The sequence below is a fragment of the Danio rerio genome, chromosome 13 (genome assembly GCF_052040795.2).
Source record: "Danio rerio strain M-AB ecotype USA chromosome 13, GRCz13ab, whole genome shotgun sequence".
NCBI classification, from domain to species: Eukaryota; Metazoa; Chordata; class Actinopteri; order Cypriniformes; family Danionidae; genus Danio; species Danio rerio.
Window position 1 is genome coordinate 250,640 of NC_141033.1, and position 14,363 is coordinate 265,002.

Below are 14,363 nucleotides of genomic sequence, written 5' to 3' on the forward strand. Positions count from 1 at the left end.
CAGTGTGTATGAGGCCAGGACAGTAAATCTAACCTGTACGGTGCACGGCCAGCGCCGGGGCCCGCACGTCATCGTAGGAGCGTCCGTCCGTGATGACGATCATGATCTTGCGTTTGTTGGGTTTGGACTTGCTGAAGAGCTGGTCTGCGGCGTAGGTGATGGCGGCTCCGGTGCTGGTTCCTCCGCTCCAGTAGTTTATGCGCTTGATGGCGTTCAGCAGGTCGGCTTTGTTGTTGTGCTGTCCGAAAGCGAACTCCAGCCGCTGCTCGTACGTGTACTGCACGATGCCCACACGGGTGTCCGTGTCTGAGATCTCGAACTCCCGCGTCACGTTAGCCACGAACTGCAGCACGGTGCGGAAGTTTCCGGTGCCGACGCTGCTGGAGCCGTCGATGACGAAGGCGATGTCGTTGGCGTTCAGGCAGGTTTTACTACACACCAGCCGGTCCGTATCACACACACGCTTCACCAGCGGCTGCACGGCCTTACGCAGAGCAAACCAGCTCGCTATGGGAAGCGAGAAGAAGCCGTTGGTCCTGCACACCGCCTAGGGCACAAACAACAAATCAAGATTCCTCCTCACAATCATTCATTACCTCATTAATAAAACTATTATTAATTAATATTGCACTTTAACTCTACACTTAAACATACAGACTACCATATTACAACAACAACAACTCATCATTTAACATGAATATAGATTATGACCTCTTTGACTCAATAAACACTTTTCTCACTCCACTGCATTTTGCGTGTTAAATTTTGACTATTCTTCACCTAATTAATTTTGTGGCATTTTTTAGATTATTTGAGAAAGCTAAAGAGACGTTTATGCCAACAACAATAACCATCACTGTAAATATATATAGTAACATACTATTAATCGTTAGTTTGTGCATTTCCGTCTGCATTTCCATCTTGTAACCAGCAGGTGTCCTCAGTGTTTGTAGCGCATCTGACCAGTGAATCCAGCTCGTGTAATCTCGCTGGATCAGTCGTGCATGTCAATACCTTGTCAACAAAGTTGCTCTCCACCACGTTCTGCTTCTCGTTGTCGTCTGGGCCCTCAATAGTGACGAAGAAGATGTTGATGCCGGACTCTCTGGCAAGGCGCGAGGCTTCCTCCACCCGGTCCGTAGGCCAGCCGTCCACAAGCACCACGGCCACATTGGGCGCCCCACCGCGGTTCCCATTGGCATCACTGAAGAACTGCTTGTTGATGTAGGACAGAGCCTTTCCTGAGAGAGCAGAGCCAGAAACACACACACACACGCACGCACACACACACACACACACACACACACACACACACACACACACACACACACACGCACACACACACACACACACACACACACACAGAACAGCTTTAGTTCAGCCTCAATCACTGCACTGTTTTAGTTGCTGCTTACACACTTCCAGAGCTGCACAAACGATCAATGCAGCAGTGAGGAGAGCTGGAAACACACACCTCCTGCTGCAGACACACACACACACACACACACATACTGCAGGCATGGGAATAGAAACAACACACACAGACACAAACAAAGAGATCAAGACACGCAAACAGATACACTCACAGCACTGAGACAGAAGGGAACACCCATGCGCGCACACACACACACACACACACAGCTGTTGTTTCTCTCCATAATTTTAAGACTCTAATACATTCATTCATTCATTTTCTTGTCGGCTTAGTCCCTTTATTAATCCGGAGTCACCACAGCAGAATGAACCGCCAACTTATCCAGCAAGTTCTTACGCAGCGGATGCCCTTCCAGCTGCAACCCATCTCTGGGAAACATCCACACACAGATTCACACACACACTCATACCCTACGGACAAATTAGCCTACCCAATTCACCTGTACCGCATGTGTTTGGACTGTGGGGGAAACCGGAGCACCCGGAGGAAACCCACGCGAAGACAGGGAGAACATGCAAACTCCACACAGAAACGCCAACTGAGGCGAGGTTCGAACCAGTGACCTTCTTGCTGTGAGGCGACAGCACTACCTACTGCGCCACTGCCTCACCCAGATTCTCTAATAGCTGAATTTAATGCAAAATGAGGCAAATGGTGCAAAAGTTGGTGCTTTCTTTTTTAATTGAGTCAGTCAGGACACAGTTCCAGTTCCTTCTGCACCATCTGTGTTTGATATTTAATTAACATCTTAAACGTGATCTCAAAACAGCGAAACAATACACATTTACATCAAATTTTGAGTAAATTCGCTAGCAAATCAATCATTTTAGGCTACAATAATCATAAATATTTCAGGAAATCCCTGATATTTTATGACTTCAAATAGAAAACTCTGACTTTAAATGACCTTTGGAAATTCCATGATATTCCAGAAAATACATGACCTGTGAGAATCCTAAATCTTAAGCTAAAATTAGAACTAAATCTATGAAACTAAACATTTTTTATATTGTAAAAGCTATTTGTTTTGACGTGTTGAAATTTGTGTCGAGTCGAGCCCACTCTGATATTGAGACATTGGACTGTAATACCCAGATCCACCACTAGGATGTAGCCAATCCTACATGCGGCACTGTTAGAGCTCTTCTGAAGTGCTTTAAAATGTGCAGTTTTTATTGGAGGTTTGACATAATCTCATCTGAAGCATGAAGAGGGTGGGGCATATATTAGCTCCACCCCTTTAAAAGAATCAGCCAATAGTGTGTTGTTTTTATTACTGCTCTGCCGGTGAGAGTGGTTGAGCTCAAGCACATCAAATAAACAACCAATGAGAAAAAGGGGGCAGGGCATGTCAGATACTTGAGAGCATTTGATTGGTCAGGAGATTTGGCGAGTTGTGGCTTATTTGCAAACCAATTTCGAGAGGATCACGAGCTTATAATTGAACACGGCTGACACCGCCTCAGCTCTGTATTTTACACCAATCAGATGGATACTGACACTCTACAAATAACCAATCCTGTCATCTTCGTCTTGAAGAATCCCTACTCCTCACCTTCTCTGATAGGGCGGCACGGTGGCCCAGTGGTTAGCATTGTTGCCTCTCAGCAAGAACGCCGCTGGTTTGGTGCCTAACCAGGCTGGTTGCTGTTTCTGTGCAGAGTTTTCATGTTCTCTCCGTGTTCACATGGGTTTCCCCTGGGTTCCCCGGTTTCCTCCAACCATCCAAACACATACATTATAAGTAAACTGACTATTCCAAAATAGCATCCAAGACAACAATTAGCCAGACACTTCTCAGCACGCTTACAAGTAGGGGAGTTCTCGAGATCTACCTGAGCTCAAACTCCCCTCTCACCCTTCTAATGGAAGGGAGCCCAAGGCTCGAGGATATTCTGAGCTCTCTCCGGTGACAGCATGCCAAACACGCTTTATAATCAATCATCAGCTGAGGGTGAACTCTTGAAACTGAAGTATGAGGAGACGACAAAAACATCCTTCATCCATTTAGACAAACTTTAGACGTTTAAATCAGGTTTACATTGTCTAAATCCACATTTTGTCATTGTTTTGGAGGCACTAGATTACAGATATGCTTAAATCTGAAATACTGATGCTAATATCTAAAACAGTGGTCCACAACCTCCAGGCTGTGGACTGGTACCGGTCTGTGGATCAATTGGTACCGGGCCACACAAGAAATCACTAATCATTTACATTTTATTTATTGTCTGAGTCTGAACGATCTTTTATTTTGAAAAATGACTGTATTATCTTGTATTGTAATGTCACTCACAACTCACAGGCTAGCAACATAGGTATAAGACAGATGTCTTTGCGACGCTCGTCATCCTCTGAGAAAACCGCTGATGGTCGCAGAGCAATCTACACATACACACCCCCTGGGTCATGGTAAAATTGTCAAGCGTTAATCAGTCCGCAGTGATAAAAAAGTTGGGGACTGTTCATTCATTCATTCATTCATTCATTTTCTTTTCAGCTTAGTCACTTTATCAATCCGGGGTTGCCACAGCGGAATGAACCGCCAACTTATCCAGCACGTTTTTCCTTAGCGGATGCCCTTTCCAGCCGTAACCCATCTCTGGGAATGGTTGGGGATCTAAAACTTTATTTTCAGCTCAGGGATCTTTCACATCATTTAGAGTTATTTAAATCATCCTAGGAATTGCTTTGTTTTAACCACAGATGAACACAAAGCGTCTGCATCTCCCTCTCTCTCTGCTGCATGATGTGAAACTGATGTGGGAATACTCTGCAGGGTCACTGCAGGCCTGAAGACCCACAGAAGAAGAACATCTCCCTGTGAAAAGCAGATAGAGCGAGGCCCCGGGCTATCTTTGTCTTTATATAGGGCAGCTGCTGTTTTACTGGATCCCTCTGTTATATTAAAGAGACACTATCTATAACACAAACCATGCGGCCATGAGAAAAGCTAATCTCTAGCTTGGATAAACCTCAGGCATCTGGTCAGCTCACAGCCTGTAATTTAGCCACAGTTTCCAGCGCAGATTTAGATCTTCTGTGGCTGGAGTTCAGTGGATCCTGAGATAACTTCTGCTCCTCAGGCCAGCTGGATGAAGATGGTGTGGGTTTACTCAGGTAAGTTCAGCTTTATTTTGAGTTTTCAGGCTCACGAATGTAGTTTGAGCTATGCTGCCTATATCCAGAGCTCAGGCCGCTTTGAATGGTCAAGACCAGCCTACTATGTAGTATGATTGACAGGTTAACCAACCAATCACGTTTCTTTTTGTGCAGTGTCATGTTTATAGGTATGGAAACGTCCTCAGAATAACAGTCTGAGACGCAACTGAGCATCACTCATCCACAAACGTCTTTAAAAGTTTGACACATCAATGATCTTGGTGTGAGGTTTGAATCTGATTCTGTGCTTCAGGTGAAACTCACCCACATGTGACGGACCGCCCTTCTGCACGATCTTACTGATGGCCGGCTTCAGGTCCTTAGAGTTGGAGAACTGCTTCAGACTGAACTCTGTCACTGGATCATCCCTATATCACACACACACACACACACACACACACACACACACACACACACACGCACACACACACACACACACACACACACACACAGTATATATATATTAATCTGCTATCCATCCTCGCTCTGGTCTCCTCAATCTCTGCTCAGTTTTCATCCTCTCACCCGTACTGAATGATGCCCATCATGGCTCCGGCCACGCCCACATTGAGTGCCTGAGAAACCTCCACTAGGAAATCCTTCTGGATCTTGAAGCGGCGTTTCCCGATGCTCCAGCTGCCGTCCATGAGGAACGCCATGTCCACTTTACAGTCTGCAGAGAGAATGAGACCAGGCCAGATGTCAATGTCTGTCTGCTATAAACACTGAGGTTAAAGGGAACGGCTGCTGCTCACTCAGGGCTGCTGTTTATGCTAATGAGATGGAGAGATGGGCACTAGTGGGCGGGGCTTTCCCCCTCTGATGACAAAGGGAGAATGTCAATCAAAGAGTTTCTGCATCAAGTCTGACCAGAGCAAACACAGTTCATTCATCTTTACTATTAGAGGCTGGAGATGCTGACAAACAACTAGGGTTAAACTCTTATTAAAGTGATTTCTGCATATTAAGTGCACTTTAAAGAGCAATTTAAAGACTAAAAAGTTAGCTGAATCAAATTAAAGGTCAATTTAAAAAAAAGTAATTTCTTAAGGGGGCTAATAATATTGACCACAGCAGTTTTTACATTTCAAATATATAAATGTTTTTATTCCGATCTAAAAGAAATCTGACTTTCACCAGGAGAAAATGTAATGGGAAATACTGTGAAAAATGTCCTTGCTCTGTTAAACAGCACTTGGCAAACATTTGACAAATAATAAAACAATATAGATGTGTGTTTGAGAGTACTTGGATCTCCTTGAGACGGGACTTCAGGAGCTCTGGCTGTGGTGTCCATGACTCGAGAAGTGAAGCCTGAGAGAGGAGAAAGAAAATCAGCAGATCCACACAAACACACTCACTTACAATATCAGTATGCATTTCTCATTCATTCATTCATTCATTCATTCATTCATTCATTCATTCACCTGTTCTGTGGCTTGCTCATTCATTATTTCTATATTATTTTCTATCTATACTCGTTCCTTCATTTATTCGCTTCTTTGTTCATTCATTCACACACTTGTTTGTTCATTCATTCATTCTTTCATTAAATTATGAAAGTTACCTTGTTGGTACATTCATTCATTCATTCAATAATCCATTCATTTACTGGTTCATTCATTCATTTACTTGTTCATTCATTTATAGTCATTCATTCATTCATTCACTTGTTTCTTCATTCATTCACTTGTTCGTTAGCTCGTTCATTCATTCATTCATTCATTCATTCATTCATTCATTCATTCATTCATTCATTCATTCACTTGTTTCTTCATTCATTCACTTGTTCGTTAGTTCGTTCGTTCATTCATTCATTCATTCATTCATTCATTCATTTATTCCTTCATTCATTCACTTGTTTCTTCATTCATTCACTTGTTCGTTAGTTCGTTCATTCATTCTTTCATTCATTGATTGATTCATTCATTCACTTGTTTGTTCATTCATTCACTCATTTGTTCATTCATTCACTTGTTCGTTCATTCATTCTTTAATTAATTAATTAATCAATTAATTAATTAATTCATTCACTCATTCACTTGTTCATTCGTTCATGTTTGTTCATTAATTCACTTGTTCATTCATTCATTCATTCATTTATGCATGCATGCATTCATACATTAATTCATTCATTCACTTGTTTGTTAATTCGTTCTTTTATTCATTCACTTGTTTGTTTATTCATTCATTCATTCATTCATTCATTCATTCATTCATTTACTTGTTCATTGATTCATTGATACATTCATTCATTCATTCATTCATTCATTCATTAACCCATTTGTTCATTCATTCATACATTCCCTTGTTTGTTCATTCATTCATTTTTACATTCATTCCTTCATACATTCACTCCTTCATTCGGTCATTCATTCACTGGTTCATTATATTAATTATTGTCCTCACCTGACTCGAATGGGTTTGACTCTGCAGGCGTCTCTGTAATTCAGGAATCTCTGATTATTACTCATCACACACTCATTCATCATCATCATCATCATCATCATCATCATCTGCTGTGGTGTTTTTGTGATCTGTGTTTGTGACTGACCTCGTGTGTGGCTCGTCTCAGGCACAGGCTTGTTTTCTTCAGACTCAGGAGCTGAAAACAGAAATAATGGGCATGAGAATCAGACCTTCGGGTTCATGAAGACACCGCGGCAGTCAGAAACACACTGATACTCACTGGATCCTCCATGGACACTGCTCTAAAACACAGCCACTGTTTGTCTTATACTGCTTTAATATTGTATTAGTATACCAGTGTACTGTTTACTTTCAGAACTATTGCTATTTATATAACAGCACTGGTCATGCTTTTCTCACACAAAAGTGTTGAACACTGAAGACACTGAATGATGCTCAATGCTTTCGGTTTTTGCGGGTCTCGGGACCCGTGCTGTCTATGGAGGATGAGAGAGCTCCAGGGTTTCATCTAAAACATCTGCATTTGTTTCCTGAAGATGAACGGATGGCTCAGAGGATTGAAACCACATGAGAGAGAGGAATAATTGTCAGAGTTTACGTTTCTGGGTGAACTGACCCTTTAACTTGCACTGTTTGTTCTGAATGGTTGGGGATACAGCTTCCTCTCAGTGAAACTGTAAAATTGTCCCTGAATTTCTGACTCTGTTTGTCCAAACCCAACATCGAGCAGCTGTAGGAGCAGTGGGCGACTGAAACAAAGCCTCTATTGACTGCAGACTCGAGGACAGAAGTGTGTCGTTCAGCCTTCTCCATCACACACTCACTGCTCTCCATAATGCATCCCCTCCTGTTCTTACTGTCTTTACATTCAGTCATTCAGCAGATGCTTCTGTCCAAAGAGACTTACAATTGAGGAGGCATTCAACAGTTCAACAAGATGAGGCAACACACACAAGATAAGCCAGTTATACAAAGCATCTGTTTGTGCTCAGAGAATAAGTACCAGAGTAATTGTTTAGAGAGAGAAGAGTTTCTACAGATGGTTTATCAGGCCCACTCACCTGTGTGAGGCGTCTGGTGCAGATGAGGGTTAAAGTGTCAGAGAGATGAAAGAGAGTGTTTTCTGCAGGTGGTTTGTCAAGCCCACTCACCTGTGTGAGGCACACTCAGAAATGCACAATGTTTTGAGGTTGTGGTGTGGTGGGAGAGAGGTTATTTTGCTGTATTATGGGCAATTTCAGCAATGTTGAGGTTGACTACTGCATGATGTTGTTCCACTCGGACAAACTAGAAGCATTTTTATGCAAAAAATTAATAAATAAAGTATGAAGAAAACTTATTTTCATATTGTTCCTAATTCCATCTTATTCCACCTAATTCCAGTGAAAATATTAATAAAAGATTTGCTGGAAGACCGACTTCACAAAGTGAAAAAATTGTTTCACCCTTATATTTTTACAAGGTTTACAATTAATTTCAGCTCACATTAATTAAACTGACTCCAAACTCAGCTAAAATCTGTATTTGTAATTAAAAAAATAGACTTGATTAATCTACAATAATCAGTTTATTTAACTGAAAACTCCTGTATATATATATGCTTTACACTGAAAAATATTTAGCAGTAATGTACCAGAAAGAACCATTGTATTTCCACAAAGAATCTTTCAGCTTTAACTTAAAATATTTTATATAAAAATGTGATCCTTATTGTGAAGATTTCTTATGATCTGATAAACCTTCATCTTTTGTGAACTGAAAAGTTTCCATGAATGATTCACTGTGCAATATCTGAAAAACACTTTTGACTGCAGTGTCAATCAGCCAATCAGCAAGAAGAGGTGTGTCTAGTAATTAAAATGGGTGGGTCCTGTTGGGTTATGGGCGTGTTTGTGTTTGCTGATTTTAAACTTTAGGATTGCTCGTCATCATTTGCTGAGAGCAGCTTTAAATAAAGAAGCATAGATTGTAAGAGTGTTGAAAGAGCTCAAGATCACCTGATCCAGGTTTGAAGACCAACCTAAAACCAGCAAACCAGTGTAGATACAGTGTACCATGCTGGAGGCCATTACAGAGAGCCAGACTATTATAACACATTAATCATGTCGACTCATAACTCAATAATGTGGAAGAATACTTACAGAACTGCTGATTGTTATGCGGCCAGTGCTCATACTCTGTTCTATCAGGCACTGGGTCAAACACTGCAGGAAAGAGGCAGCGGTAGCAGAGCGGTTAGCTGGATATAAGACATTATGGAGATCATCATACCCATAATGCACATGTGAACGTGTTAGCAAGAGAAAAACCTGCAGCTTACCACCTGCTCTCTGACATGGATAATAAAGCAAAGTGGAATCACTGCAGCAGGACATGTATGTGTGTGTGTGTGTGTGTGTGTGTGTGTGTGTGTGTGTGCGCGTTTCATATGGGATGCACATTGGAATGCATTTATATAAGCAGCATGACAAAGCTAGCAGCACAGGCTTATTTAAACCCAACCCAGGCTCAGCGGAGGTATGTGCCCAGGGCTGTACATTTGAGAACTGAGAAAAATGTGACTTGGGCTACGTCTGGCTGCACGACGTATTTAAGGAAGACGCACGATGTCCAGGAGATTTTCAGCCGTTTGCAGGCATCCAGGAGTCTCTATGCATTGGCGGGACACTCTCGGAACTTCCAGGAGACTTGGGATGTTGCATAGAAGTGGAGTGCTTTTACCATGATTTTACACTGCTTTTGTTGTTTTTTTGTATCTGGTTGCCAGACTCCGGCACACGTTGCTTTAGTGATGGGAGAAACACAGCTTTTTGAAGATTTGAAACCATTGAGCCAATTACTTCTCAGAATGATTCAGATCCAGAGCAAACACTAGTGACATCTGCTGATCAAAACATGTAAATGCAATAAAAACTCAGCCTACATTGACTTTTTCAAAAATAGTGCAAACTATAAATTGAAAGTATAATCTATAAATCTTATTTTATCATCTACTGTCATAACACATTAAGTGCATGCATAGTCTGAAACAAGACAAAAAGTTTTCTAAGTTGTTTTATATTTTGTTTGTGGCATGGTGGGCTATTATTAATTTTCATTTTACAAATGTCTCATTAAAACACATTCAAACTGACTGGAGATCAGGTAAAAATGATAAACCTTGTGAAATCAGTGCTTCTCCAATACGGGCGATCTGAGTGAACCTGTTCGCTTCATCTGGATTTCATGGTATTACACAGATCGCCCCCCAGTGGAGAAACACTGAATTTTACACCAATCTGTGCGCCCGGTGGCTTCATTGCTAAATGGCTAACATGTTTTTTTTTTGAGAGAGAGTAGCTGTGTTTAAGTGCTTTAGGAAGGCTGAAAAACAGCATCGCTTCATTTGGAGCTGTGTCTGAGTCCACTAGATCCTTTTAGAGGTGCAGCAGCTCAGTGAGCTCATCAACTCCAGAAACTGTACCTGGATGATGGAGGCTGTCAGCGGTGCTTCAGACTGAGCCCAGACCAGTTTGATCAACTGTTGTCCGGTACAACTTAAAAGTTTTAAAAAGCAGTGGTCACTATTCCCCTTACAGTCAAATGGCATATGAGGTTGAGAAGAAACACCAGAAAAGCTGTCCGTACTGGGGTAATCAGTGAGCGATACCAGTCCATTATATTTGTTTTGCACACAAAAAGCAGCCATATTTACCCAAGTCACATATTTCTGGGTTCTCAGAAATGTAGCCCTGGGCACATATTAACAATGAGCCTGTGCTGTTTAAACCGCATGGAGGAAGTGAATGCAGAGCAGAAATGAGCAGCAGGAACATGCGCACACTGTAAAAATATCTCTTCTTCATCAGTTCCTGTACTTTGTGTGTTTTCTGTTTATTTGCGGTGGTGGATTGCATTATGGGATGTTGATCTCTGCTCTGTCCACATTTGATGATGAAAAGTCAACTCTACAGTTTAACAAAGTGACTTTTACTGACATTTTAGTAGATTAAAATAATATATTGTGTAAGAAATATAATATCTAGAGAAATAAGTAGAAAACATATAACAATTTAGACAACATACCACTTTAAACTATTAAAAATGATCATCAAAGTCACTTTTCAAGGTTAAAAGTTGGAGGAAGAGAGATTAAGGATCCTACAATGCAACTCACAGCATAAACTAAAGGCGAAAAGTCAAATATAAATCACAAAATACAGAAACTGCTGGATATGTTCTGCAGTGTACATTAATATGCTGCTGTTCCATCATCAAGAACAGACCTGCACATGAAATGCACATGTGAAGCAGATTTGTGTGTGATCCTCACCTGCGGGGTCACCGCTGCTCGTCCGGCTCCACTTATAGCCTGTGTTGGGCACAGACTGGCTACTGTCTGAACACAGAGAGTGAGGGTTTCCTCATGTCAGATTCAGACACGATGATTAGCATGACTTATGATCTGTTTATGGATATTTACTCGTCTTGTTTAGGTTTGGTTTATGTCTTGTTTAATGCTGGTTTATGCAGAGTTACGTCACTGATACCTGTTGGCCTTCTGCTGCCAGAGAACCAATCAGGTCGTGCATACGAGGGGTGTGTCCAATCTCTTCTGGCAAACACTAGATAGGGAGATTGAGAAACTACTGATCATACATTACCAAAGGACATCAAATGGCCTGAAGTAGAGCTGGATCTTGAGAATAAATGCAACGATGCATTATTATAGATTCATCTTTATAGGGCACCAGCTGAAGAGTTAATTAAACACCCTGGAGTGTTAATCGGTGTTAAAATGATATAGTAATCAGTGTCAATGAAGTTACCAAATATGATTTTTACTTAATAAAACGTTAAAGATGGTCAGATGTTTACATTTTTATGCAATGCTTTGCCTTTTTTCCTTTGCTTCTATCATGCAAAACTGGACTGACACTGACTGGACTTACATGTGAAGCTGCTGTGACACAATCTACAATGTAAAAGTGCTAGAGAAATAAAGATGAACTGAATGCAATATAAATCAACTGTTTAAACTGGAAAAATGTTCAAATAATAATTATTTTTTATCATGTCAACAATTACATGCTGACAAATACACTATTTGCACTGATGAATTCATTAATTTTAAATTTTAAATTTCACTAATATAACTTCTACTTAGTTTAAACAAAATAATAAAATATCTTGACCATTAATGAATGAACATATTCATCATCTCCACTGTTCTTGACTCTGTGACAAAATAATACGTAAGTTAGTGTATGCTCCGTTCAGCCTTTTTATTTTGCAAGCTTTTATTAACTAGCAAATTAGTCAATAAATAGTAAATGATTACAGCTCAAATCAATGTTTTATTTGTAATTGTTTAGTTTTGTGACAAGTAGTCAAGTAATAATCAGCATAATGTACATCCAGCCGGTTGTTATCACTAAATAAACCCTTCAGGAGAGCTGCTGATAAACCTGTAGTGCTGTATTCTGTGATAACCACCGGCTGGATGTATCATCCCTTCGCTGACATCACTGGTGGTTTTACAAACTGGTACAACTGCTAGTAAAATAACCCAAGGTGTTTATGTGGTAGAATTGCACACATCTAAAGTGGTTAATTACAGTTTCACCTGATGCTTCTAGATCAGGGGTGTCCGGACTCGGTCATGGAGGGCCGGTGTCCTGCATAGCTTAGCTCCAACTTCCTTCAACACACTAGCCTGGATGTTTCTTAGTGCATCTAGAAAAAGCTTGATTAGCTGGTTCAGGTGTGTTTAATTGTGGTTGGAACTAAAATATGCAGCACACCGGCCCTCCACGACCGAGTTTGGGCACCCCTGTTGTAGATACTACAAGTATATTTTGCACACACTGCAAAACATGCAGAGTTCTTGTCTTGTTTCTAGTCCAAATATCTAAAAACTCTTAAATCAAGAAGCATTTTGTAGACAAGTGAACATTATTAACTTGTTCTAAGAGAAAGTATGTCAAAACAAAGTGAGTTTTTCCTTTTCATCGTCAGATTATTTTGCTTGTTTTAAGGAAAAATTCACGTAATTTTTACTCATTATTTCTGAAAAGAAGACAATATTGTTTACTTGTCTACAAAATGCTTCTTGATTTAACTATTTTTAGATATTTAGACTAGAAACTGTGAATAAGAGCCCATGTTTTGCAGTGCAGGTGTGTCAGTTGTGCTAATATACACTCATACAGTGCAGTATATGCTGATATAGTGTTGATGTGTATCGCCGTGTGCTAACAGAAACTCACCGGGATTAGACTGCGGCGTGTGCTGCTTCCTCTCAGATGGCGGCTGACCTCGACTGTACGCTCCTTAACATGTGAAGCAGATGAAAAAACATCCAACAGATCAGAAAGCAAGAGCTGATGCCTGCAGCTGCTACTGAATGAAGACTGAACTGAATGAAGGATTGCTGAACCTGAGGCTGGAGCTGACGGAGCCGGCTGTCTGCGGACGGTGGCGCTCATCTCTGGACGCTGCACACCTGCAATACAAACACACACTGCGTCTAAATCACTGGAAAAACACACAGATACACACACACACACACACACACACACACACACACACACACACACACACACACACACACACACACAAAAGTGTTTTTTTTCCCAAACTGAGTGTGTTTTTTTCTTATTTTTATTCATTCATTTTCCTTTCGTAGTCCTTTATTAATGAGCGGTAACCACAGCAGAATGATCTGCCAACTATTCCAGCATATATTTTACACAGCGGATGCCCTTCCAGCTGCAACACAGTACTGGGAAACACCCATACACACTCATTCACATACACACACACACTCATACACTATGGCCAGTGGAGTTGATCAGTTCCCCTATAGCGCATGTGTTTGGACTGTGGGGGATCTTTTAACGTCTATTAGACACAAAATAGCTTGAACACAGAAAAAACTTCAACACAGCGAGCGAAAATCACAAGAAAAGGATAAATAATGTGCTTTACCTGTGTTTGTGCGGGGTAAAAACCTACTGGCATAGACGGAGCTCCCTCTGAAGGCTTCAGACAGATGTTATGGTTAGAGTTTGAGCTTTTCACTACTGAGAGAAGAGGTGAGAAAGGTGGAGATGATCTAAGCAGGACGTACCTTGAGTGGGAGCCTTCCCCTGGACGCTCTGAGACTGTCCTGCATGCAGTGTTTAGAGAGGACAGAGGTAATGAAGCACTACATGTTTCACTGTCTCTTATAGTCAACTGTTACAGCAACCTTAGAGTCAACATGAAAGCTTGAGTTTATACAGACTTCATCAATGCTTGTCATTTTACTGTACTGTCAATGAACCGGCGCCATGCAGGGTGTCATTATTAACCC

General features: G+C 41.1%; 2 protein-coding genes across 32 annotated transcripts in view; one reads left to right on the forward strand and one right to left on the reverse strand.

Annotated features, from left to right (window-relative positions):
* The window catches only part of nrxn1b (neurexin 1b), a gene marked incomplete at its 5' end in the record, with an annotated part of 604,334 nt that overhangs the window by 131,033 nt on the left and 458,938 nt on the right, over positions 1 to 14,363 (forward strand).
* Positions 1 to 14,363, reverse strand: part of vit (vitrin) — a 65,914-nt gene that overhangs the window by 4,350 nt on the left and 47,201 nt on the right. For 6 of the 31 annotated variants that reach the window (XM_087278694.1, XM_087278695.1, XM_087278692.1 and 3 more), the window contains 14 exons: positions 14,139 to 14,177; positions 13,997 to 14,050; positions 13,446 to 13,511; positions 13,276 to 13,338; positions 11,557 to 11,631; positions 11,340 to 11,405; positions 9,169 to 9,231; positions 7,152 to 7,202; positions 7,007 to 7,039; positions 5,846 to 5,911; positions 5,123 to 5,270; positions 4,862 to 4,965; positions 1,015 to 1,241; positions 34 to 547 (listed from right to left, as the gene is read on the reverse strand). In XM_087278694.1, the coding sequence (XP_087134820.1) occupies positions 34 to 547; positions 1,015 to 1,241; positions 4,862 to 4,965; positions 5,123 to 5,270; positions 5,846 to 5,911; positions 7,007 to 7,039; positions 7,152 to 7,202; positions 9,169 to 9,231; positions 11,340 to 11,405; positions 11,557 to 11,631; positions 13,276 to 13,338; positions 13,446 to 13,511; positions 13,997 to 14,050; positions 14,139 to 14,177 (1,569 nt within the window). The remainder of the gene's footprint in view (positions 1 to 33; positions 548 to 1,014; positions 1,242 to 4,861; positions 4,966 to 5,122; positions 5,271 to 5,845; positions 5,912 to 7,006; positions 7,040 to 7,151; positions 7,203 to 9,168; positions 9,232 to 11,339; positions 11,406 to 11,556; positions 11,632 to 13,275; positions 13,339 to 13,445; positions 13,512 to 13,996; positions 14,051 to 14,138; positions 14,178 to 14,363) is intronic. The other 25 variants (XM_087278704.1, XM_087278703.1, XM_087278702.1 and 22 more) reach the window with 9 other exon arrangements.